This window comes from Ammospiza caudacuta, chromosome 26, assembly GCF_027887145.1.
Source record: "Ammospiza caudacuta isolate bAmmCau1 chromosome 26, bAmmCau1.pri, whole genome shotgun sequence".
Taxonomy (NCBI): Eukaryota; Metazoa; Chordata; class Aves; order Passeriformes; family Passerellidae; genus Ammospiza; species Ammospiza caudacuta.
Window position 1 is genome coordinate 4,998,413 of NC_080618.1, and position 24,501 is coordinate 5,022,913.

At 44.7% G+C, this 24,501-nt stretch overlaps 1 protein-coding gene across 1 annotated transcript in view; it reads left to right on the forward strand.

Annotated features, from left to right (window-relative positions):
• Window positions 1-21,071: 21,071 nt before the first annotated feature.
• UNC5D (unc-5 netrin receptor D) overlaps window positions 21,072-24,501 on the forward strand; it is a 102,151-nt gene continuing 98,721 nt past the window's right edge. The window contains exon 1 of the mRNA XM_058820078.1: window positions 21,072-21,143. Within this exon, the coding sequence (XP_058676061.1) occupies window positions 21,072-21,143 (72 nt within the window). The remainder of the gene's footprint in view (window positions 21,144-24,501) is intronic.

Genomic DNA, 24,501 nt, shown 5'->3' on the forward strand with positions numbered 1-24,501 from the left:
TACAATAATTTTCCACTTAATCTTGTATTTGTGGGGTTCCCAGACGAAGGAAGGAATGATGAATCTGACTCCATGTTCGCAGAAGGCTGATTTATTATTTTATGATACTATATTATACTAAAGAAGGCTGTACTAAACTATACTAAAGAATAGAGAAAGGATATTTACAGAAGGCTAAAAAGATAATAATGAAAATTTGTGACTCTTTCCAGACCCTTGACACAGCTTGGCACTGATTGGCCATTAATAAAAACAATTTACATGAAACCAATGAAACAGTCACCTGTTGGATAAACAATCTCCAACCACATTCCAAAGCAGCAAAACACAGGAGAAGCAAATCAGATAATATTGTTTTCCTTTTTCTCTGAGGCTTCTCAGTCTCCCAGAAGAAGAATCCTGGACCAGGAGATTTTTCAGAAAATGTGATGGTGACAACTCAATATCGTGGCCCTCATTGGTGTTCACTTCTGATTTCCTGTGATCACAAAGGCCGTGGAGATTTCCTCTTTTTATTATGGGAACATCAATAGTTTCCAGCTCTGCCTGGACTCATTCAGGTGTCAGGAACTGAATTTGCACCTGAACTGCGTTTGAAAATTCATGAAAATGCACCTGAGCTGCATCTCCTGACATTTTCTTATTGTCCCTTAAATCCCTCATCCAAAGGACAAGAAAAAGCACAACTTCTTTTAAAGCCACAATGATTTTTAAAATATTCTTGGCCCTGCAATAATTTTCCACTTCATATCGTGGCACTTGTTGGTGTTGGCTTCTGATTTCCTGCTGAACACCAAGACTGGGGAGGTGATGGAAGGGTGGGAGCACCATGGTGATTTAGCAGGAATTATTTCACCTCAGAACCTGTGGGAAAATCAGGAAGGAAATCAGGAAGGAAATCAGCACCCAGATTTTATTTTTAATCTCAAAAGGCTGGAGAACAGCCAGGTCGGAAGAGTTTCCCTGCAATGCCCAGGTGACACCTGATGAAAATTCAGAACCATCAGGGGAGGAGATCCTCAAAGCTGCTGGGGTGGTGCTGGAATTCCCACCAGGAAATTTCCATTTCCACCCCTGGAACGCCGGGATCCTCATCCCTTGGCTGAATTCCACAGGGCTGAGCACTGGATTTCTCCTCAGTGAGATCACCCAAGCTCTGGAACCAACTGCAAGCCCTTAATTCAATTATCTCCGCCGCAGCTGCTTCCCTTTAAACATGAACTCTCTCAGAACAGGCTGTAAATTATTGAATTCCTATTTTAATTTGTTTTCTTTCGTTTGTAGCTCTCTCCTCCACCCTCCCAACACCTCTTTATATAAAAAAAAAAACAAAAAAAACCAAGGAGACACAACAACAACAAGCCCCAAGCAGGTATCAGGCTGTTAATAATTGATGAAGCATTTGTAAACCCTTAGCAGTGAACAGGAGAGTGACACATGAATAAAACATGGGCAGAGGCTCTGGCTGACAGCGTAAAACACCGGGCTGGGCTTTAAAGCAGCTTTTGTGCAGCAGGAGAACAAAGCTGGGCTTTGGTTTGTGTGGGAGAGGGGAGGGGAAGGTGTGGGGGGCAGAACTCACCTGGGCAGGTGTGTCAGACCGCCAGCAACAGCCCTGGGATGCTCCTGAAGCTCTATTTTAAAATAAAAATAAAAATTAAAATTAAAAATAAAAATATAAATATAAATATAAATAAAAATCTTTATTATTGATGTTTTGTTGATGTTATTATTACTATTACTTATTACTATTATGATTATTACTGTTTATTAATAATATTACTATTACTGTTGTTATTATTATTATTGTTATTAGTACTATGCTATTGTTATTATTGCTATTTATTATTGCTATTATTACTGTTGCTCTTATTCCTCCTCCAAAAGTGTTTCTTTGTTATTTTCACTGTTATTTCACCCAATTCTTTGCCCACCACAGCCAGTGTGAAAGACAAAACAGATTCACAGTTGTGAAGTGCAGAATTCAAAGACTCCTTAATAAGGAGTTAATTTTATAAATTCCTTAATAAATGTGGGATTGACACCTCAAATTTCACTCATCTCCCTCCTCAGTCCCTCTCCCTCCCTGCCTGCTCTTCCATTTGCAGGTGCTGGATTTCCAAACCCCAAATCTGGATCTCCAAACCCCAAATCTGGATTTCCAAATCCCTCAATTTGGATTTCCAAACCTCCCAATCTGGATTTCCAAACCCCAATCTGGATTTCCAAATCCTTCAATCTGAATTTCCAATCCCCAACCTGAATTTCCAACCCCCAACCTGGATTTCCAAATGCCTCAATCTGGATTTCCAAACCCTAAATCTGGATTTCTAAACCCCAAAATCTGGATTTCTAAACCCCAAAATCTGGATTTCCAAACCCTAAATCTGGATTTCTAAACCCCAAAATCTGGATTTCCAAACCCTCAATCTGGATTTTCAAATCCTCAAATCTGAATTTCCAAACTCTCAATTTGGATTTCCAGTACTCCCATTCTGGGTTTCCAAACCCCCATTCTGGATTTCCAAATCCTTCAATCTGAATTTCCAACCCCCAACCTGAATTTCCAACCCCCAACCTGGATTTCCAAATGCCTCAATCTGGATTTCCAAACCCTAAATCTGGATTTCTAAACCCCAAAATCTGGATTTCTAAACCCCAAAGTCTGGATTTCCAAACCCTAAATCTGGATTTCTAAACCCCAAAATCTGGATTTCCAAACCCTCAATCTGGATTTTCAAATCCTCAAATCTGAATTTCCAAACTCTCAATTTGGATTTCCAGTACTCCCATTCTGGGTTTCCAAACCCCCATTCTGGATTTCCAAATCCTTCAATCTGAATTTCCAACCCCCAACCTGAATTTCCAACCCCCAACCTGGATTTCCAAATGCCTCAATCTGGATTTCCAAATGCCTCAATCTGGATTTCCAAACCCTAAATCTGGATTTCTAAACCCCAAAATCTGGATTTCCAAACCCTAAATCTGGATTTCTAAACCCCAAAATTTGGATTTCCAAACCCTCAATCTGGATTTTCAAATCCTCAAATCTGAATTTCCAAACTCTCAATTTGGATTTCCAGTACTCCCATTCTGGGTTTCCAAACCCCCATTCTGGATTTCCAAATCCTTCAATCTGAATTTCCAACCCCCAACCTGAATTTCCAACCCCCAACCTGGATTTCCAAATGCCTCAATCTGGATTTCCAAACCCCAAATCTGGATTTCTAAACCCCAAAATCTGGATTTCTAAACCCCAAAATCTGGATTTCCAAACCCTAAATCTGGATTTCTAAACCCCAAAATCTGGATTTCCAAACCCTCAATCTGGATTTTCAAATCCTCAAATCTGAATTTCCAAACTCTCAATTTGGATTTCCAGTACTCCCATTCTGGTTTCCAAACCCCCATTCTGGATTTCCAAACCCCCATTCTGGATTTCCAGTACTCCCAATTTGGATTTCCGAACCCTCAGGCTCTGGTTTTGGAGCACGAGCAGAATTCTCCCCTTTCCATAGCAACTGGAGTTTGACAGCAGAAATGTCGGGTGCTTGGGGAGATGTTCAGCTTTGGCTGGAGGTTTTTGACAAAAAAAATGGTCAGAAATGTAGAAGTTTCTTTATTTGTATTAAATAAAATTAGATATTACTTAGGGACAGCCTGAGAGAAAATGAGGAAAAATACAAATTTAGAGGTGAGGGCAAAAGAAACCAAACTAAATCCTGGGAACAACAAAGGAAGTGCGAAGCCAGGGACATTCACACCTTTTTGTGGTGCAGCTGCCAAGGAAATCCTTCTCAGTCCCTGTGAACTCTGCTGCCCTGTCTTGCAATATCTCACATATTTTGAGATGATTTGGAAACCAAGTGGCTGGAAAATAAAAGGGTTGGGAGTTCATCTGAAGGGGTTTTTAGTTCTGTCTCCTACGTGATCACTGAGGAGAAAATGCTGGTAATGGCAGGGGCTGGGATGCCAAAATGAAGGAGCTGGGCTGGGAAATTTGGGATTTGGGGGAAATGTTGGAGGGAAATATCCCCTGTGCGAGGAGAACAAACCCACAGCACCCCAGCAAACCCACAGCACCCCAAATCCTTCAGCTAAAACAAACTCTCAGCACCTCAACAAACCCACAGGGCCTCAATTCCTTCAGTTTAAAACAAACCCACAGCACCCCAATTGCTGAGTGTAAAACAAACCCACAGCGCCTCAATTTTTCCATTTAAAACAGATCCACAACACCTCAATTCCTTCAATTTAAAATAAACCCCCAGCTCACACACAACAAACCCCAGTTTCTGGGTGTAAAACAAACCTACAGTGCCTCAATTCTTTGGTTTAAAACAAAGCCAAAGGGCCTCAATTCCCTCAAAAAACCCCACAGCACCCCGATTCTTCAGTTTAAAACAAACCCACAGCACCCCAATTCCTTCAAAACAAACCCTCAGCACCTCAGTTTTTCAGTTTAGAAAAACCCCAGAGCATCTCAAATGCCTCAGTTAAAACAAACCCACAGCACCCCAGTTCCTGAGTGTAAAACAAACCCACAGCACCTCAATTCTTCAGTTTAAAACCAATCCACAGCACCCCAATTCCAGCACCCCAATTCCTTCAATTCTAGGCAAACCCACAGCACCTCAATTCTACAGTTTAAAACAGACCCACAGCACTTCAATTCCTTCAATTTAAAACAAACCCACAGCACCCCAATTCCTCAGTTTAAAACAAACCCACAGGGCTTCAATTCCTGAGTGTAAAACAAACCCACAGCACCCCAATTCCTTCTGTCAAAACAAACCTACAGCATCTCAATTCCCTCCATTTAAAACCCACAGCACCCCAGTTTTACCCTGAGTGTAAAACAAACACACAGCACCCCAATTCTTGAATGTAAAACAAACCCACAGCACCTAAATTCTTCAGTTTAAAACCAACCCACAGCACCTCAATTCCAGCACCCCAATTCATTCAAAACAGACCCACAACACCTCAATTCCTCAGTTTAAAACAAACCCACAGCACCTCAGTTTTTCAGTTTAGAAAAACCCCAGAGCATCTCAAATGCCTCAGTTAAAACAAACCCACAGCACCCCAGTTCCTGAGTGTAAAACAAACCCACAGCACCTCAATTCTTCAGTTTAAAACCAATCCACAGCACCCCAATTCCAGCACCCCAATTCCTTCAATTCTAGGCAAACCCACAGCACCTCAATTCTACAGTTTAAAACAGACCCACAGCACTTCAATTCCTTCAATTTAAAACAAACCCACAGCACCCCAATTCCTCAGTTTAAAACAAACCCACAGGGCTTCAATTCCTGAGTGTAAAACAAACCCACAGCACCCCAATTCCTTCTGTCAAAACAAACCTACAGCATCTCAATTCCCTCCATTTAAAACCCACAGCACCCCAGTTTTACCCTGAGTGTAAAACAAACACACAGCACCCCAATTCTTGAATGTAAAACAAACCCACAGCACCTAAATTCTTCAGTTTAAAACCAACCCACAGCACCTCAATTCCAGCACCCCAATTCATTCAAAACAGACCCACAACACCTCAATTCCTCAGTTTAAAACAAACCCACAGCACCTCAGTTTTTCCGTTTAAAACAGATCCACAACACCTCAATTCCTTCAATTTAAAGCAAACCCACAGCACCCCAAGTCCTGAGGGTCAAACAGACCCACAGTACACCAATTCCTGAGTGCAAAACAAACCCACAGCACCCCAATTCTTCAGTTTAAAACAAAAACAACAGCACTCCGATTCCCCCAAAACAAACCTACAGCATCCCAGTTCCTCAGGATCCTGTTCTGGGGCACAACACCCACTGGGATCCCCTCCATCCACGTCCCTGCTCTCCATCAATAGATGGAGCTGGTTCCACACAAATCCTGGGAAGTCACTCCTGGGACGCCTCGGGGGCTCCCGCAGCCACCAGGATGAGAGGGAACCACATCAAACAGAGCTGGCAGCCCTTCAAAACGGAGCTGGCATTGTTAGCCCACCGAAATACATATGGATGAGCACGATAAGGGGGTTTTTTAAGGACCAATTCATTAAGTTCTGATGAATTTCCATCTTATACCTGCTACAGTGCTTGAGTTTATTTGGAGTAATGTTTTTATCAGCTGCCAACTCCCTTTGGTGACTTTTCTTTCATGATTTTTTTTTTGGTTTTGAGATAAAACAATGCGTTTTAGAGAAGCTGCTGTTGACTGACATTTGCCCAGGAACTCTTCTTTCTTACAGCTGCAAATTGAAAATTAATTCCTCCTTGTACAATTCCACTTTTTATTATGAATTTAACCACCATCACTGGTCTGAACATGATAAGTTCATTTTGGAAGGGCTGAATTCCCAGAAATATTGGGTTGTTTCTTCATCCTGGGGTGAGAAGGGGTGGGAGGGTTTTTTATTCTGCTGGTGGCTGTGAGGTCCCAGGAGCTGAGGTGGATTTTGGGGGAAGACAGGAACAGCAGCTCCTTCTGGGCCTGGTTATGAGAAATAAAGGGTTGGTTTGGTGAAAAAAATACTGAAATGGGTGAAGCCTCGTGTTGTGACAGCTCTGCCTCACCTGGAAGTGCTGCAGAAAGCCCAGGAGATACCTGGGGCTGTTTGGGATCCAGGATGGGATCAAGGCAGGGAAACGGGGTTGTGGTAATTCCATCCTGTGGCTTCTGTTCCAGGGGAAATCAGGAAATCAAAACTGGAGAGGGTGAAACAGAGCTGGGGCTGGGTTTAGGAAGCAGAGCTGGGTTTGTTTGGAAAGGGGAAGCAGAGCTGGGTTTGGAGAAGGAAGGAAGGAAGGAAGGAAGGAAGGAAGGAAGGAAGGAAGGAAGGAAGGAAGGAAGGAAGGAAGGAAGGAAGGAAGGAAGGAAGGAAGGAAGGAAGGAAGGAAGGAAGGAAGGAAGGAAGGAAGGAAGGAAGGAAGGAAGGAAGGAAGGAAGGAAGGAAGGAAGGAAGGAAGGAAGGAAGGAAGGAAGGAAGGAAGGAAGGAAGGAAGGAAGGAAGGAAGGAAGGAAGGAAGGAAGGAAGGAAGGAAGGAAGGAAGGAAGGAAGGAAGGAAGGAAGGAAGGAAGGAAGGAAGGAAGGAAGGAAGTGTCGGAAGGAAGGAAGGAAGGAAGGAAGGAAGGAAGTGTCGGAAGGAAGGAAGGAAGGAAGGAAGTGTCGGAAGGAAGGAAGGAAGGAAGGAAGTGTCGGAAGGAAGTGTCGGAAGGAAGTGTCGGAAGGAAGGAAGGAAGGAAGGAAGGAAGGAAGGAAGGAAGGAAGGAAGGAAGGAAGGAAGGAAGGAAGGAAGGAAGGAAGGAAGGAAGGAAGGAAGGAAGGAAGGAAGGAAGGAAGGAAGGAAGGAAGGAAGGAAGGAAGGAAGGAAGGAAGGAAGGAAGGAAGGAAGGAAGGAAGGAAGGAAGGAAGGAAGGAAGGAAGGAAGGAAGGAAGGAAGGAAGGAAGGAAGGAAGGAAGGAAGGAAGGAAGGAAGGAAGGAAGGAAGGAAGGAAGGAGAAGCAGAGTGGGTTTGGTTTTGGGAGGCAGAGCTGGGTTTGAGAATGGGAAGAAGAAGCAGAGCTGGGTTTGTTTGGGAAGGAGAGACAGAGCTGGGTTTGAGAAGCAGAGCTGGGTTTGGGGAGGGGATGCAGAGTTGGATTTTTTTGGGAAAGGGAGGAAGAGCTGGTTTTGGGAAGCAGAGCTGGGTTTAGGAAAGGGAAGCAGAGCTGGGTTTGGGAAGGAGAGGAAGAACTGGGTGTGGGAAGCAGAGCTGGCTTTGGGAAAGCTAACCCCATCACTCCACATTTTTAGTGAACCACCCAGGCAAGCCCTCAGGAGCCATCATCCCCCAGGAGTTAATTGATATTGAAGTTGGCGTTTCTCTCTAATAAATGGCAGCAGAGGAGTGAAAATTTCCTTGGTGAGGCAGCAGCAGCTCCTCCTTTTCCCCGTGTGACCCCAGGAGAGGAAGGATCCCAGAGCGGATTCCATCCTCTGCCCCCACAGGGTTTGTTTAATAACATCCCCTTTGTTCTGGCAGGTAATCATGGGCTGGCCCAGATAGCATCACAAATCCACTGATAAGGGGATCCTTATCAGGGCCTCAGCAGCACAGCCATTCCCAGGATGTGGCTTTAATTAAAATGACAATATGGGACAGCCAGGTGAGCTTCCCTGGCCTGGAGAGGGACAGGGTAATAAATGGCTTTTATCTGCTACAGGGAGAAGGCAGAGAAGAGTTTTGCTTTAATCAGCTGTTGCTGGATGGAACTTCACTTGGAAGGGAAGGTGTGTGGGGCCCCAGGAGCCCAAAACACCCAAAACCCTCAGCTGAAATGATAAGGGAGTTAGAACTGATCTGGAACAGTTTGCACCTCTCCTTTGGGTCCTTAGGGATGGGCATGTTGGGTTTTGGGATGTAGAACACAGATTTTAGAGCACAAAATCTGGGCTGGGTGGGTTCAGGGATGGATCTGTTCTCAGAAAATGCAGAAATTTGAGGCTGTAGGAGCATCCCCAGGGAGGGAGATTGTTTACCTAAAGTGATTTGTTAATTGGACACGGGTGAAAGTTGTTTGGAGTGACTGGCCAGACTCAAAGCTGTGTCTGACTGTCTCAGACAGTCGCGGGTTTTTCTTAAGTATTCTTAAGAAAATATATATGTTATTATTCTATTTATATATATTATATAAATTATATATTTTATAATATATATTATATATTCTATAAATTATATATTATATGGTATATAATATATAATATATAATATATAATATATAATATATAATATATAATATATAATATATAATATATAATATATAATATATAATATATAATATATAATATATAATATATAATATATAATATATAATATATAATATATAATACATCACATATAATACATCATATGTAATACATCATATATAATTTCTAATATTTCTCTAATTTCTTAAGTGTTCTTAAGAAAATAAATATAAGAAAAATACATAAAATAATATTTATAATATATAAAATAATATATAATATATTATATGTAATATATTATATATAATGCATATAATAGATATAATATATTTCATACATTATATAATATATTATATATTACATATTATGTATAAATATATATTATGATATATTTTTTCCTAAGAAAATAGGTATATTCTTAAGAAAATATATTCTTAAGAATAGTATCTCTTTAGTACGTAATTTAGTACAGTATTAGTGTAATATAGTATAGCTTAATAAAGCAATTGTTCAGCCTTCTGAATCATGGAGTCAGAGCACATTTGTTTTATTCATTCATTCCTTTATTTATTCATTCATTCATTTATTCATTCATTCATTTTAGTCATTCACTCATTTTATTCATTTTTTATTTATTTTTATTTATTTTATTTCTATTTATTTATTCACCGCATTGGGCTCACCTTGCAGCAATCCTCGCTCGTCCTGGGGCTCTGTGGGACCCCCTGAATTTCCTCCCTCTGGGATGGGGCTGCCCATGGAGCTCCCCATTAATATTTTTAGAGCACTGAGTTGCCTGATAGAACCCTCGCCAGAGAAGTTTTCCCTGATTAATCTCAGCATTTTTCTTGCTTTGTTCTGTATCTGGTGTGTTTTGTATCTTTTATTTTGTATCTCTTTGTGTCCTGTCATGATTTGCTTTGAAATGAGAGGAAATCTCTGCTTGGCTGAGAATTTTTGGGATTTATTCCCTTGCTGGGGATCACATTCTAAAAGCCTGATGTGATGCTGTGCCTCGGTGACACAATTAGCACCCAGTGATGGGATTTGCTTTAATTTCTTTTTTCCTATCAAGGTCGTGCCACTGGCAGCGCAGATTTCCCTGACATCATGCTGGAAGAATTGGGTTTGTGTGTCACCCTGCAAAAATCCCAGATTTATTAATATTATTAAATATTATTAATAAATAAACTTATTTTAATATTTATTTATTCAAATACATTTGTATTTCCCATGCTAGGTGTTTACCAGCATGGGAAATACAAACTTCCTACTAAAAAAAAAATAATAATCTGTATTTTGATCTGAAAGCAGCAGTGTCCTGAACTGGAGCCCTGCACATTTCCTGGGACTGGGAGAATTTTGTTGCAAATCTCAGCTGGGCTCCAGACCCAAGAGCAATTTCCTGGCAGTCACATTCTCACCTTAAAATATAGTGCTGGTTTAGAAATGTGAATCTCTTTGTCTTAGTTCATTACAGCCACCCTTTAAATAATCAGTAATTACCAGCCTTTAACCTTTAGATCTAACCCGAGACAGAAGTTATTTAATATTATTTTACCTTTAAGTGTTGGGGAAAGGAAGAAATCTGTATTTCAAAGCAATTTAGTCTCGAGGTTTTATCATATGATCTGGGCTTTTAACAGCTTCATAATTATTCCTACCTGGGCTGTCTCCTTCTGCCTCCCTTGCCACAAATCTTCTTTATAGCGGGATTAAGGAATTGTCTCCTTCAGCTTCCTGGGCACGGGGCTGGAGGGGAACTGAGGCAAGAAGGAGCTCGAAACTGAAGGGAAAATTCCCTGGAAAACCCTGAAATTCCCAAATGTTTAGACTTCAGTCCCTGCTCTGGGAATTGTTGTGTTCCATCTTTCATAAATTTATTGTCCTGAGCAGTTAAAATAAATATTTATTGTATATTGTATAAATATATCATATATTGTATACATAATATACAATATATTATTTTATATATAATATATTTTATATTATATATTGCATGTATAATATTTCTACAATATACAAAATTTTTACTATATACAATATAAATTGTATAAATATATACAACATATTATATATAATATATTGTATATATTTATACAATATATAATGTAATATATTATATATTTATACAATATATAATATATTGTATAAATTTAGAAATTTATTGTCTTGAGCAGTTAAAATAAATATTTATTGTATGTTGTATAAACATATAATATATTGTATATAGAATATACAATATATTTAATATATATACTACTATATATTATATATTATATAATATATAATATATAATATATAATACATTATGTAAATATAATATAATATAATATAATGTAATATAATATAATATATAAAATATATAATATAATATATTGTCTATATTTATACAATATACAATACATTCTCTATTGTGTAAATTTAGAAATTTATTGTCACAAGCAGTTAAAATAGATCAATGATTGCCTTGGATGATTCACCTGGGAACTTTGAGGAATGTTTGGCCATTATTTGCAATAAGTTTTTCTGATAAATCACCAACACAGTTTTGTATCTACACTAAATTTTCCTGGTAAAACACCAATTGTATTTGCAGTGGGTTTTTCTGGTAAAACACTAACACTCTTTCTGTATTTGCAGTCAGTTTTTTTTTGGTAAAACACCAACACCAGAACAAGCAAAGCCAAACCCTGCACTCTGCTTTGCTGGCTTCTTTTCCTGAGTTAAGGGAGTTTCTCTAAAGCCAGAGAAATCCCATTTTCTCTTTTCACCCTCTTGCAGCAAACCCTGAGCTCACCACATTCGGGAATGAAATGTTTAATTTGGGCGGCCGAGCACGTTCCGGGGCCGGCTGCTTCCCTCTGCTGCACGCAGCCAGAAGTGCTCAGGAGCTGTCGGACAATTCCCTTTCTCCTGACCCAGAAATGGGACAACTCAGAGGCATTTTCAAAACTTTCATTCCATTCTCAGACTCGTGAGAAGGGTGAGACAATACAGATGGTATCATTCACACCATCACAATCTGAAGCCAACTCTTTCCTATTTACAATATATTATTGTCACAGTTGTGTTTTCTGAAAAATCTCTTTGTGGTGGTCCCAGGACGAGGGAAGAGACGAGAATCTTGATTCCATGTTTCAGAAGGCTGATTGATTATTTTATTATATATATTAAAAGAAAATTATATATTACAACTATACTAAAAGAATAGAAGAAAGGATTTCATCAGAAGAAAGAATGATAATAAAAAAGAATAAAAGTCTCGTGAAAATGGTGAGACAATACAGACGGTAAAATTCACACCATCACAATCAGAAACCAACTATTTCCTGTTTACAATATATTATTGCCACAATGATAATAAAAATAAAAGAAATCATAATAAAATCTTGTGGCTGCTCACAGCCTCGACACAGGTGGCTGTCGTTGGTCATCAAGTAAAAACAATTCACATGCTGGGTAAAAAATTCTCCAAATCACATTCCAAAGCAGCAAAACATGGAGGAGATGAAGTTTCCCAGCTTTTCAGGAGAAAACATCCTAAGGAAAGGATTTTTCATTAAATATGTCTGTGGCATCTCTTTGCCCAGGATTTTCCAGAGGGAGGAGGAGCTGTGGGATCAGTACAGGACAATCCTTATCTCCCTGATTATCCACACCCCTAGGACGTGGATAATGCCACTGGAGGTGGGACCAAGGCATGGATTCACACAGACAGGTCCAAAGAGGGCCTGGAATTGCATAATAATCAAATAATAATGAATGCTGAGGTCAGAGTTTTTCCTCGCCCAGTTGGAGGATGAAGCGTCTGCTTCACTTACAGAAGGAAATGCCGCAGGTGAAATTTCAAGTGTGGCTGATTTATCCAAATTACCAATCCCGGTACGAAGATTATGAAATATTTTCTAAATGCCTGGGCCTTGTGATTCCTAAAATCATTGAGTGAAATTCAGCTGTGACATTCTCGCCCGCTGCCAGGTAAATGCACATTCCCCATCCTGAGCTCAGCCAGCCGCTCCAGCATTTTGCTTTTTATCAGATCCACTTTGCCCCGCCGCTCTTTGCAACGAGCAAACACAGGGAAATGCAAATAATTGCGTTGTGTTTCATCTCGGATTAATGAATTTAAAAAAAATAATATGAATTCTCAGCTCATCAGAGCTGCTGGCTTGTGACAGATCAAATGGGGACTTCACTTGAAAGCAAGTGGCTGGGAATTGTTTGGGAGAAACATCATGAGGGTTTTTAAAGGGTTTTTTCCCTCATCTCTGAGGAGAATGGAGTTTGTCCTTTGAAATAAAAGAGCTTCTCTATATATAGTTTTTAATATATGGAAACAAAAGAACACAATGGAGAGGAGAGGAGAGGAGAGGAGAGGAGAGGAGAGGAGAGGAGAGGAGAGGAGAGGAGAGGAGAGGAGAGGAGAGGAGAGGAGAGGAGAGGAGAGGAGAGGAGAGGAGAGGAGAGGAGAGGAGAGGAGAGGAGAGGAGAGGAGAGGAGAGGAGAGGAGAGGAGAGGAGAGGAGAGGAGAGGAGAGGAGAGGAGAGGAGAGGAGAGGAGAGGAATCCATGTAAATATGGCAACAGAGAGGGGGAAAAAAGGAGGAAAAGAGGAAAGCGAGAAAGAGAGAAAAAGAGAAAGAGAGAAAGAGGGAAGGGAAGGGAAGGGAAGGGAAGGGAAGGGAAGGGAAGGGAAGGGAAGGGAAGGGAAGGGAAGGGAAGGGAAGGGAAGGGAAGGGAAGGGAAGGGAAGGGAAGGGAAGGGAAGGGGAAAGGGCCACACAGAATATCCAAATATCCAATCTGTGGTTTTATTGCATCTGGGCAGAGCAGGGTCCTGGATGGGGCAGGGATGAGGGAATATTCAGAACTAATCTCTAATATCTGATTTTATTTCCAGCCTGGCAGAGTGGGACCCTGGATGGGACAGGAATGAGGAAATGTGCTCAGAAATAATTTCCAATATCTGATTTTATTGCTGGCTGGGCAGGGCAGGATCCTGGATGGGGCAGGATAAGGGAGGTTCAGAACTAAATCACCAATACCTGTTTTTATTCCCAGCCTGCCAGAGTGGAATCCTGATCCTGGATGGGGTAGGGATGAAGGAATGTGCTCAGAACAGGGATGAGGAATGTGTTCAAGACTAATCTCCAATACCTGTTTTTATTCCCAGCTGGCAGAATGGGGCAGGGATGAGGGAATAGTCAGAATTATCTGTTTTTATTCCCAGCCTAGCAGGAAATATTCCCAGGGATGAGGGAATGTGCTCTGTAAGTGCCAGGGGATCCCAAACTCCTCCACCTCTGCGAGTTTGGGACAGCAGGGGCAGCTGGAGAGTGCCCCAAACACCAGGGTAGAGGAGGAAAAAGCTGAATTTCAGCAGTTTGGGGCATTCCCGGTGTCCTGAACATCTTTATCTCCACACGATCCTGGCTCCTGATGGCCAGGCTGGGTCGGAGCCTTCAGCACTCCTGGGATTCCCGGGATTTGTCCTTGCCGGGTGGGTTCTGCTCTCTCTGAATTATTCACCTGTGCTCAGGTGTGAACACTGCAGCTGCTCCCCGTGACAACATCAATGGCTCAGGTGCGTTTATTCTCTTTTATCCAGGGATGTTTTCATTTGTCAGAGCAGCAGAAGGAGGCAGCTGCCTTTCATCTGCGTCCCCTGACACGCAGGTGATGGAAATCCTGATTTATGGCACGGCACAGGTGGGGAGCTCCGAGGGCATCCAGCAAACAGCCACACACGGAGCTCACCTGGTGCAGAGCTCTGAGCTGAGACCCTTGGCAAGCTCAGCTGGAACGTCCTGCTGAGCCTCCTGGATTTTATTTTATTTTATTTTATTTTATTTTATTTTATTTTATTTTATTTTATTTTATTTTATTTTATTTTATTTTATTTTATTTTATTTTATTTTATTTTATTTTATTTTTCTATTTTTATTTCTTTTATTTTATCCTTTATTTTATTTTAATTTTTTTAAATTTTATTTAAATTTTACTTTTTCTTTTATATTTATTTTATTTTTAATTTTTATTTCTTTTATTTCATACTTTATTTTATTTAATTTTAATTTTATTTTATTTTATAAATTTTATTTTTATTTTATTATTTTATTTTATTTTATTTTTTATTTTCTATTTATTTTATTTTATCATGTTATTTTATATTTATTTTGTTTTTTATTTTTTTCTGTTTTCTTTTCTTTTATATTTTATTTTATTTAAATTTGATTTTACTTTATTTATTTGATTTTACTTTAATTTTTATTTTATTTTATTTTAATTATTCTATTCTATTCTATTCTATTCTATTCTATTCTATTCTATTCTATTCCATTCCATTCCATTCCATTCTATTTTTTATTTCAGCCTGCAGCTCTCTGGGTTATTTAAAACAATCTCCACAAGAATCCCTCTGCAGCTGGAAGTTCAGGGAGTCAATGGGGATTGCAGGAGTCTCCTCAGTGCCCAGCTGGGGGACACAAAAACAAACCTGAGATGGGGAAAGGAGCCCAGGAGTTCCTGCGGGGAGGAGATTTTGGATTCTGGATCCTCTCTGCCCCTCCCAGGAGCATCCTCAAGATATTCAGGTGTCGGTTTCTTGGCTGTTTTAATGACCCGGGAAGGCTCGGGATGGCCTTGGACAGCCCGCGCTTCAAAGGACGAGAAGAGGCTTCAGGTTTTTTCTCGGTCTCCAGTGTTTATTAGTTATTTATCTAAAAGATTTTCTCTCGGCCCGACAGAGGTCTGCACAGCAGCCAGCCATGGGCACACTGAGAGCCCCCGGGGCGGTCACCTATCTTTATACTCAAAACTATATAACTAAATATTGTAAATATACAATATTTACCTATTTCCCCCAATACCTTTTACCCTTATTGACCAGTGCACCTTTAGTAATAACCAATCCCAAAGTGCCACCATCACCACAGAACATGGAGGCCAAGAAGAAGAAGAAGAAGGACAGGACACGCCCCAATTCCTCCATCTTACTTCTCTAGACCCCCCTGTACAGAAATCTTAAACCCTGTGTCTTACACTCTAATTAACTTATCCCTTCACCATTTACCCAGTGAAATCCTCCCATCCTCATACAGGTGTTGTTTCCCGTGTAGGATCAAAGTCCAGCCACCAGACACTTCTGGTAATGTTCCAGGACTCCCGAGCCCCCCAAGGGTGGTCTCGGTCACTCTGCACCTCAGTCCTGAGGTGCTGAGATCCCACATTCAGGAAAGGCCAAACCACAGCAACTTTCTCCTTTTTGCTTTATATTTTTAATTTTTTTTTGGTGGGGTTTTGATGCAGCTGCCTCCAACTTCCAGGAAATTCGGGCTCCAGATGTGGAACGTGGCCCAGGCCTGCATTCCTGGAATCCCTGAAGTGCCCAGAGCTTCACTTCTGCATTTATTCTGCACCCTTGTTTATTCTGCAGCAGCGCCTGAAGGACGGATAACTTCAGCTTGGGAGGAGCTGCCTCACCCCGAGATTTTATTTTTGTGGAATATTCTGCTTATTTCCATTTCCAAGTGCGCTGATTGAAGCCGCAGCTGCTGCCCTTATTTCTACTTTTGCTCTCTCCTTCCCCATCAGAGCTGCGTTAGGAGCTGAGCACTTGGTATTTTTATCTGAAGCACCAAACACAGACTCCGTGGCGTAGGCAAAAATCCATAATTAGTGGGGCTCGAGGCAGAAGTGGCTGCACTGACGTGGGCAGGCTCAGGAGGATGCTCTGCCACGTGAAAACTTTCCTGTGGATCTGTCCAGCTCTGCCCCTCCGTGGGGTTTTGGTTTGTTTTGTGGTTTTTTTATTATTATTATTATTGTTATATTTTTATTTTCCTTGGCAGCATCAAACACAGAGAGAAATGACCTAAAAGGCTGTTGAAGAAAATGCATTTTTCATCTATTTGCTCCATGCCTTTGTGAGCTGGAGCCTGGCGAACGCACGTTGGCGAGGGAATAAGGAATCTTCTGATGTGATGTGCTCGGATATTGATTTTCCCCCCTTTTCCTCTCTCTTAAAATTCTGTTTACAAATTCCTTTTGCTTTTAATTATTTGTTTCCTCCTGCAGGCAGCACCAAGGCAGGTGCTGAGCTCTGCTCTTCAGGATAAGGCACCGACCCTGCTGCATCCTCGCAGCCTCTTCCAGCAGGGATTGCAGAACGTTTTGTGCTGGTTGAGCCCCCCAAAAGTGGAAAAATGAGTGGGGTTTGGGGCTGGGGAGGCTGGGATGGGATGAGATCAGGGCAGATGAGGGCATGGATGGGGATGAGCCCTGAGTGTTTCTGGGCCCCCATGGAAATGGAGTTTATTCACAAAAGGGAATGGAAATTGAGGGTTTTTTTCCAAAATGGGGTGGAAAATGGAGTTGGTTTCTAAAAGGAGGATGGAAATGGAGTTGATTTCCCAAACGGGGATAGAAATGGAGTTGATTTCCAAAAGGGGGATGGAAATGGAGTTGATTTCCCAAATGGGGATGGAAATGGAGTTGATTTCCAAAAGGGGGATGAGCCCTGAGCTCTGCCCTGGGCCCCCATGGAAACGGAGTTGGTTTCTAAAAGGAGGATGGAAATGGAGGTTATTTCCAAAAGGGAAGTGGAAATTCAGTTGATTTCCGAAAGGGAAGTGGAAATTCAGTTGATTTCCGAAAGGGAAGTGGAAATTCAGTTGATTTCCGAAAGGGAAGTGGAAATTGAGTTTATTTCCAAAAAGGGGGGATGGAAATGGAGTTGATTTCCAAAAGGGGGGTGAGCCCTGAGCTCTGCCCTGGGCCCCCATGGAAATGAAGTTTATTTCCAAAAGGGAAGTGGAAATGGAATTTATTTCCAGAAAGGGATGGAAATGGAGTTGCTTTCCAAAATGGGGTGAACCCTGAGATCTGGACCCCAATGGAAACAAAGTTGATTTCCAAAACGGGGTGGAAATGGAGTTGATTTCCAAAATAAAGAGGATGAGCCCTAAGCCCTACTCAACACCTGATGGAAATGGAGTTGATTTCCAAAAGGGGACAGAAATTGAGTTGATTTCCTAAAGGGGAGATGGAAATGGAGTTTATTTCCAAAAGGGAAGTGGAAATGGAATTTATTTCCAAAAAGAGGATGGAAATGGAGTTCATTTCCAAAAGGGGGGTGAACCCTGAGCTCTGCTCTGGACCCCAATGGAACCGAAGTTTATTTCCAAAAGGCTGATGGAAATGGAGTTCATTTCCAACAGAGAGAATGGAAATGGAATTTCCAAAAGTGGAATGGAAAATGGAGTTAATTTCCAAAAGATGCATGAGCCCTGAGCTTTGCTCTGGGATGGATCCTGATGGAAATGGAGTTATTTTCCAAAAAGGTGATGGAAATGGAGTTGATTTCCAAACTAAAAGGGGAATGGATGCAAAACTGCAATGTCCTGGCCAGGAATTCCACCGTGCTCCCCTTCCCCAGCCAGAATTCCCTGCGGGCACCCGATGCAAACAGAGCTGGCTGTTCCTGCCCTGTGTTGAGGGAATCTCCACTCCTGAGCACCAAATCCCATTTTGTGCCTTCTCCTGCTGCGTTTCTGCAGGCCTTGTGGCTCTGACACACCAGATTCCCCGTGGCTTTGCCCCTTTCCTCTCCCCTTCTGGCAAGAAAACACCACAAATTGCCCAAATCCTGTGTCCTGGCTGGATCCAAAGGCAGAGCCTGGCAGAGCTGCTGTACTTCACAACCACAATCCCTAATCCAGCTGTGCCCTCTCCTCCAGGTGCTGCCTCTGCTTCCCAACCTCTCCCTGGCTGGATTTATCCCGAGCAGATCAGCCGTGCCTGGATTTATCCAGAGCACAGCAGCCGTGGTGGCTCCACCGGGGCACAGCCAGGAGTTCCTGGCCTTGGACCCTCGAGGTGTGTCCTGATCAGGTGTGTGATAAAAATATTGATGTGCAATTAGCTGGGGAAGGGGAATGCTGCTGCTGCTGCTGCTGCTGCGGGCAAGAAACGGAATTTTAGATCACAGCCCGCTGCAATATTGATAACAACAGCCCGGAACGGACAGGTGGGCTCGGGGGGTTTTCATCCTGTTGCTGGGCACGGGGATGGGATTTGAGGGGTTTGGGTGCAAATGTGGGAGGTTGAAGGGTGGAGGGACTGGGGAGGGGCAGGGAGGGAACAGGGCTGTGCGTGGTGTCACAGATTGGGTGGCACAGCTTGGTGGCGCAGCGTGGCCTCGGGGCTGCGGGGGGACCTCGGGGCTGCTTCCAGCGGCTCTCCCGGGGTGGGGCTGGCGGGTCCCGCACCCCCAGGTGAAGGGACAATGTGGGGCGGACCCTGGGCATGTCCCGACCGCACACCTGGGCGTGTTCCAGCTCACCCGGGCGTGTCCCCATCCCGCACATCTGAGTGTGTCCCAGAACATCTGGATGTGTCCCAGCACATCTGGGCGTGTCCCCTCGCCCCTGGGCGTGTCCCAGCTCACCTGGGTGCCCCTCCCCCGCCGCATTCGGGGGGGGAAGGGCCGGGGGGGGGGGTGTTGGGGGGGGGAGGATGTCGCGGGTCCTCATCCCCCCACCATGCCCCCCCCCATCCTGCACCTGCGCGCGCGCCGCCGGGGGGCCCCGCCCCTCGCGCCCCTAATTGGCTGCGGGGGGAGGGGCGGCTCATTAGCGATGCGGGCGCGCGCCGCGGCCCCGGACTCGGCGGCGGCCGGAGCGGGGAGCGGAGCCCGCAACGCCGGGAGCCGAACAGCGAGACCGAGCGGGGGAGACGAGCGGGAAAAACCCCCCGAAACCGCCCGAAACCACGGCTGATCCTCCGGCTGGAACTCGGCTCCGCATCCCCGGCTCCGCATCCCGCTGCTCCATCCTCGGCTCCGCATCCTGGGGATCCACATCCCGCAGCTCCATCCCCGGATTGGCATCCCGGGGCTCCGCATCCCGCAGCTCCATCGACTCCGCATCCCGCGGCTTCATATCCCGAGGCTCCGCATCCCAGTGCTCCACATCCCGGGACTCCGCATCCCGCAGCTCCATCCCCGACTCTGCATCCCGCGGCTTCATCCCGGGTTCTGAATCCCGAGGATCCGTATCCCGGTGTTCCGTCCTTGCCTCCGCATCCCGCGGCTCCATCCCCGGTTCCGCATCCCGTGGCTTCATATCCCGGTGCTCCGCATCTCAGTCCGCCATCCCCGGGCTCCGCATCCCCGGCTCTGTTCCCGGTTCTATCCCCGGCTCCATCCCCGGCGCTGCGGGCTCAGCATGGGCGGAGGAGCCGCGCGCCTGCACCGGTGGCTGCTGCTGCTGCTGCTGCTGCTGCTGGGGCTGTGCAGCCGGACGGCCGCGCTGCGAGGTAAGCGGGGCTCGCCCTGCCCTCCCCGGGGCGGCTCTGGGGCGCGGGGGTCCCACCGGTTGCTGCGGGGCGGGGATGGCGGAGCGGGAGATGCGCGATGCGGGGGATGGCGGGGACCCGCCGGGAAAAACATCCGCTGTCCCAGTGCCGGGAGCACAACCCGCATTCCAGTGCCGGGAGAAATCCCGCATCCCAGCTCCGGGAGAAATCCCGCATTCCAGTGCCGGGAGAAATCCCGCATCCCAACGCTGGGAAAAACATCCGCTATCCCAGCGCTGGGAGAAACACCCGCATCCTCTCTGTGCGAGGAGCATCTACATCCCATCTCTCGGAGAAACACCCGCACCGCCCTGGGCACCGGGACGACGGCGCCGGGCTGCGCTGGGGGTCTCGGGGTGGTCCCGGAGTGATCCTGGCCGTGGTGCCAGGGTGGTCTCGGTGGTGGTCTCGGGGTGATCCTGGCCGTGGTCCCGGCCGTGACTCCGGGATGGTCTCTGGGTCATCTTGGTCGTGATCTCGGTGTGATCCCAGCCGTGATTCCGGGGTGGTCTTGGGGTGATCCCGGCCGTGGTCCTGGGATGATCCGGGCCGTGGTCTCGGGGTGATCCCGGCCGTGATTCCGGGATGGTCTCTGGGTGGTCCCGGTCGTGGTCTCGGGGTGGTCGCTGCCGTTCGGCTCTTGGGGCGCATCCCATCCCCGCAGGCTGCGGTTCCGCGCTCGGAGCGCTCCGCGCTGTGCGGGGCAGCATCCGCGGGCATCCCGCGGGGCCGGGGCCGCCTCTGGGCCCGGACACCGCTCGGGCTGTCCCGGGACAGACTCAGGGACCCGCTCGGGCTGTCCCGGGACGGGCTCGGGGGGGCTCGGTCTCTCCTCCGGCCGATGCGCACTCGCTTGTGGATCTGTTTCCAATCTGTTTCCCGTGTACTAGAGATGCTCCGAGTCCTTTTTTTGGGCGATTTTATTTAACTTTTCGCTGGTAAATCAGCGGAGGGCAGTCACCTCCTCATGGCACCCAGCAGAGGATGGCAGCAGCCCTCTCCGCCCGGGGTGCCGCTCCCTCGGCGGGGCTGCCGGGGCTGCTCGGGGCGCTGGAGGTGCGGGGATGTGCGGGCGGGGCTGTGTCCTGCCTTTGGAGGAAGGATCCTGCTGCGGTGAGCATCTCTGTGATGTTCAGCACCAGCGCTGCTGCCTGCACAGCGCAGCGATCCGACTTTGCAGCTCGTCGCAGCCGAGCTCTCCCTCTGCACCTCGGTGGTGTTTGTGCTTCCATTTCCCTTTGCATTTCCTTTTTCCTTCCCTTTCCTTTGGATTTCCTTTTTCCTTCCAGTTCCCTTTGGATTTCCTTTTTCCTTCCCTTTCCTTTGCATTTCCTTTTTCTTTCCAGTTCCCTTTGCATTTCCTTTTTCCTTCCCTTTCCTTTGCATTTCCTTTTTCCTTCCCTTTCCTTTGCATTTCCTTTTTCCTTCCCTTCCCTTTGCATTTCCTTTTTCCTTCCAGTTCCCTTTGGATTTCCTTTTTCCTTCCCTTTCCTTTGCATTTCTTTTTTCCTTCCCTTTCCTTTGGATTTCCTTTTCCCTTCCATTTCCTTTGGAATTTATGGGCTCTGCTCTCTGTAGAGGAGACCATCCTCAGGTGTAGCCTCAGACTTGTGCCTCCCTGGCCCCCTCACCTGCCCAGACCTCTCCCTGAATTTGCTCCAGCAGAGGCAAAGACAGGAGGATTTTAACAGCCAAAATATGTTTTTTGGGAGAGGAAAAGAACCCCAAACCGACCCCCAGAACCCCACCAGTTTAGAGGGCAGTGAAACAAATAACCAGAGTAGAATGGAAAATAATAATTCTTGGGTTTTGTTATACTCCCTGGCCCCCTCACCTGCCCGGACCTCTCCCTGAACTGGCTCCAGCAAAGGCAAAACCAGGAGGATTTTAACAGAAAAATGTGCTTTTTGGGGATGTTTTGGGGGAGGAAAAAACCAGTCCCTATAGGCGTGACCATCCTCAGGTGTAGCCGTGGGCTTGTGCCTCCCTGGCCCCCTCACCTGCCCAGACCTCTCCCTGAATTGTCTCCAGCAAAGCCAAAGCCAGGAGGATTTTAATAGCCCAAATGTGCTTTTTGGGGGAGGAAAGAAACCCCAAACCAACCCCCAGAACCCCACCAGCTTAGAGGGCAGTGAAACAAATAACCAGAGTAGAATGGAAAATAATAATTCTTGGGTTTTGTTATATTCCCTGACCACCTGTCCTGCCTGGACCTCTCCCTGAATTGGTTCCAGCAAAGGCAAAGCCAGGAGGATTTTAACAACCAAAATGTGCTTTTTGGGGGATGTTTTGGGTGAGGAAAAGAACCTCAACCGACCCACAAAACCCCACCAGTTGTTTAGAGGGCTGTTGGGGGTGTTTTGGGGGAGGAAAAAACTCCAAACCAACCCCCAGAACCCCACCAACTTAAAGGGCAGTGAAACAAATAACCAGAGTAGAATGGAAAATAATAATTCCTGGGGTTTTTTTATAATTTAATTGAACAAAGCATAATTGATTGTGTGCCTAAATCAGTGCTGGGGGTGCCCTCTGTGCCTCCCAACCTCTGGCAGCTCCAGCTCAGGAGCTGGAATTTCCCACCACGGGGCTGGAGGATGCTCCTGGTGCTGCCAAGCAACAAATTCCAGCTCTTTAATTAAAAACTCAGGTTGGACGTTTGGAGTTCTGGGCTGGGGCATGGTTTTGGGGCAGAACAGTGATTTTTGGGCACTTTGGTGGCTGGAGCAGCAAAAGCTCGGCTCCAAGCCTGGAGCTGAGAGGTTTTGGTTTATGAAGTTGTCTCAAAGCTGCCTCAGAGACAGATTGTGCTCAGATCTCTTGTTCTGAGCGGGGATTAAAGACAAATGGAGCGGTTGTAGAAACCCCTGGCATGGTGTTTGAAATCTGTTGGAATGAATATCCATGGATACCTCTGGGCTTGTGTTTTTACAGCAAAAAAATTGCCCTGACAGGCTGGAAACTGGAGGAGAGAGTCACTAATATTTATTATCTCACTGATGCCTCCAAACTCATTTTTGAATGGAGATGTCTGAATTCTGTGAATTCCCTGCTGCACCTCCGAGCTGTGCCTCAGATCACAGAGATCCGGGTGGGTTTGGGGCTAAACGAGAGTTGTTTGGGGGTTTTCCTGCTTGGTTTGGTGCTAAATGAGCGTCGTTTGGGGGATTTTCGTGCTGATAAAGCGAAGATGGGGCGGCTCCGTGGGCAGGGAGCGTTCCTGTAGCTTTGGGGAGTTTTTATTTCCTTTTTTTTTTTTGGTTCTGATCTCTCTGCTTACAGTGGAGCTGTCCAGCAGGACAAAGAAATAAAAAAAATTTAAAATTCTCCAGAGGGATAAGGCTGGGTTTGGGTAAAAGCAGCAGCAATTTGTGGTGGTGTGGGATGAGTTTGGTGATGAGGGCAGGGCTGGGGTGCCCAGATTGGCCCTTTTCTCCTGAATTTAATGATGGGAATTGTTTGAGCCCCCAGTTGTTGATCCTAAAGGGGCTGGGATTTGGGGCAGGGCCACTCCGGGGGTGGCTGTTCCTTGGCTGTGCCCATTTCTGATGGTTTGGGGCGGTTTTGGGTGGTTTTGGGCAGTTTTGGGGCAGTTTGGGGACGTTCAGCAGCTCCTGGTGGGACATTTCTGCTGTGCCAGCCTCAGCTGAGGTCACAGATCCTGTATCAGTAATAACACAGGCTGATATCAACAATAACACAGGCTAATATCAATAATACAGGCTGATATCAACAATAACACAGGCTAATATCAATAATAAGACAGGCTAATATCAGTAATGACACAGGCTAATATCAATAATAGAGGTTAATATCAATAATACCACAAGATAATATCAATAATACAGGCTGATATCAACAATAACGCAGGTTAATATCAGTAATAACGCAGGCTAATATCAGTAATAACACAGGCTGATATCAGTAATAACACAGGTTAATATCAATAATAACACAGCCTAATATCAATAATGATACAGGTTAATATCAGTAATAACACAGGCTAATATCAACAATAAAACAGGCTAATATCAATAATAACACACTTTAATATCAATAATAACACAGGATAATATCTATAATAGCACAGCCTAATATCAACAATAACACAGGTTAATATCAATAATAACACAGGCTGATATCAGTAATAACACAGACTAATATCAATAATAACACAGACTAATATCAGTAATAACACAGGCTGATATCAATAATAGTGCAGGCTAATATTGGTAATTATACAGGCTAATATCGATAATAACACAGGATAATATTACAGGATAATATCAATAATAACACAGACTGATATCAATAATAACATAGACTAATATCAGTAATAACACAGGCTGATATCAATAATAACACAGGCTCATATCAGTAATAACACAGGATAATATCAATAATAACACAGGCTGAT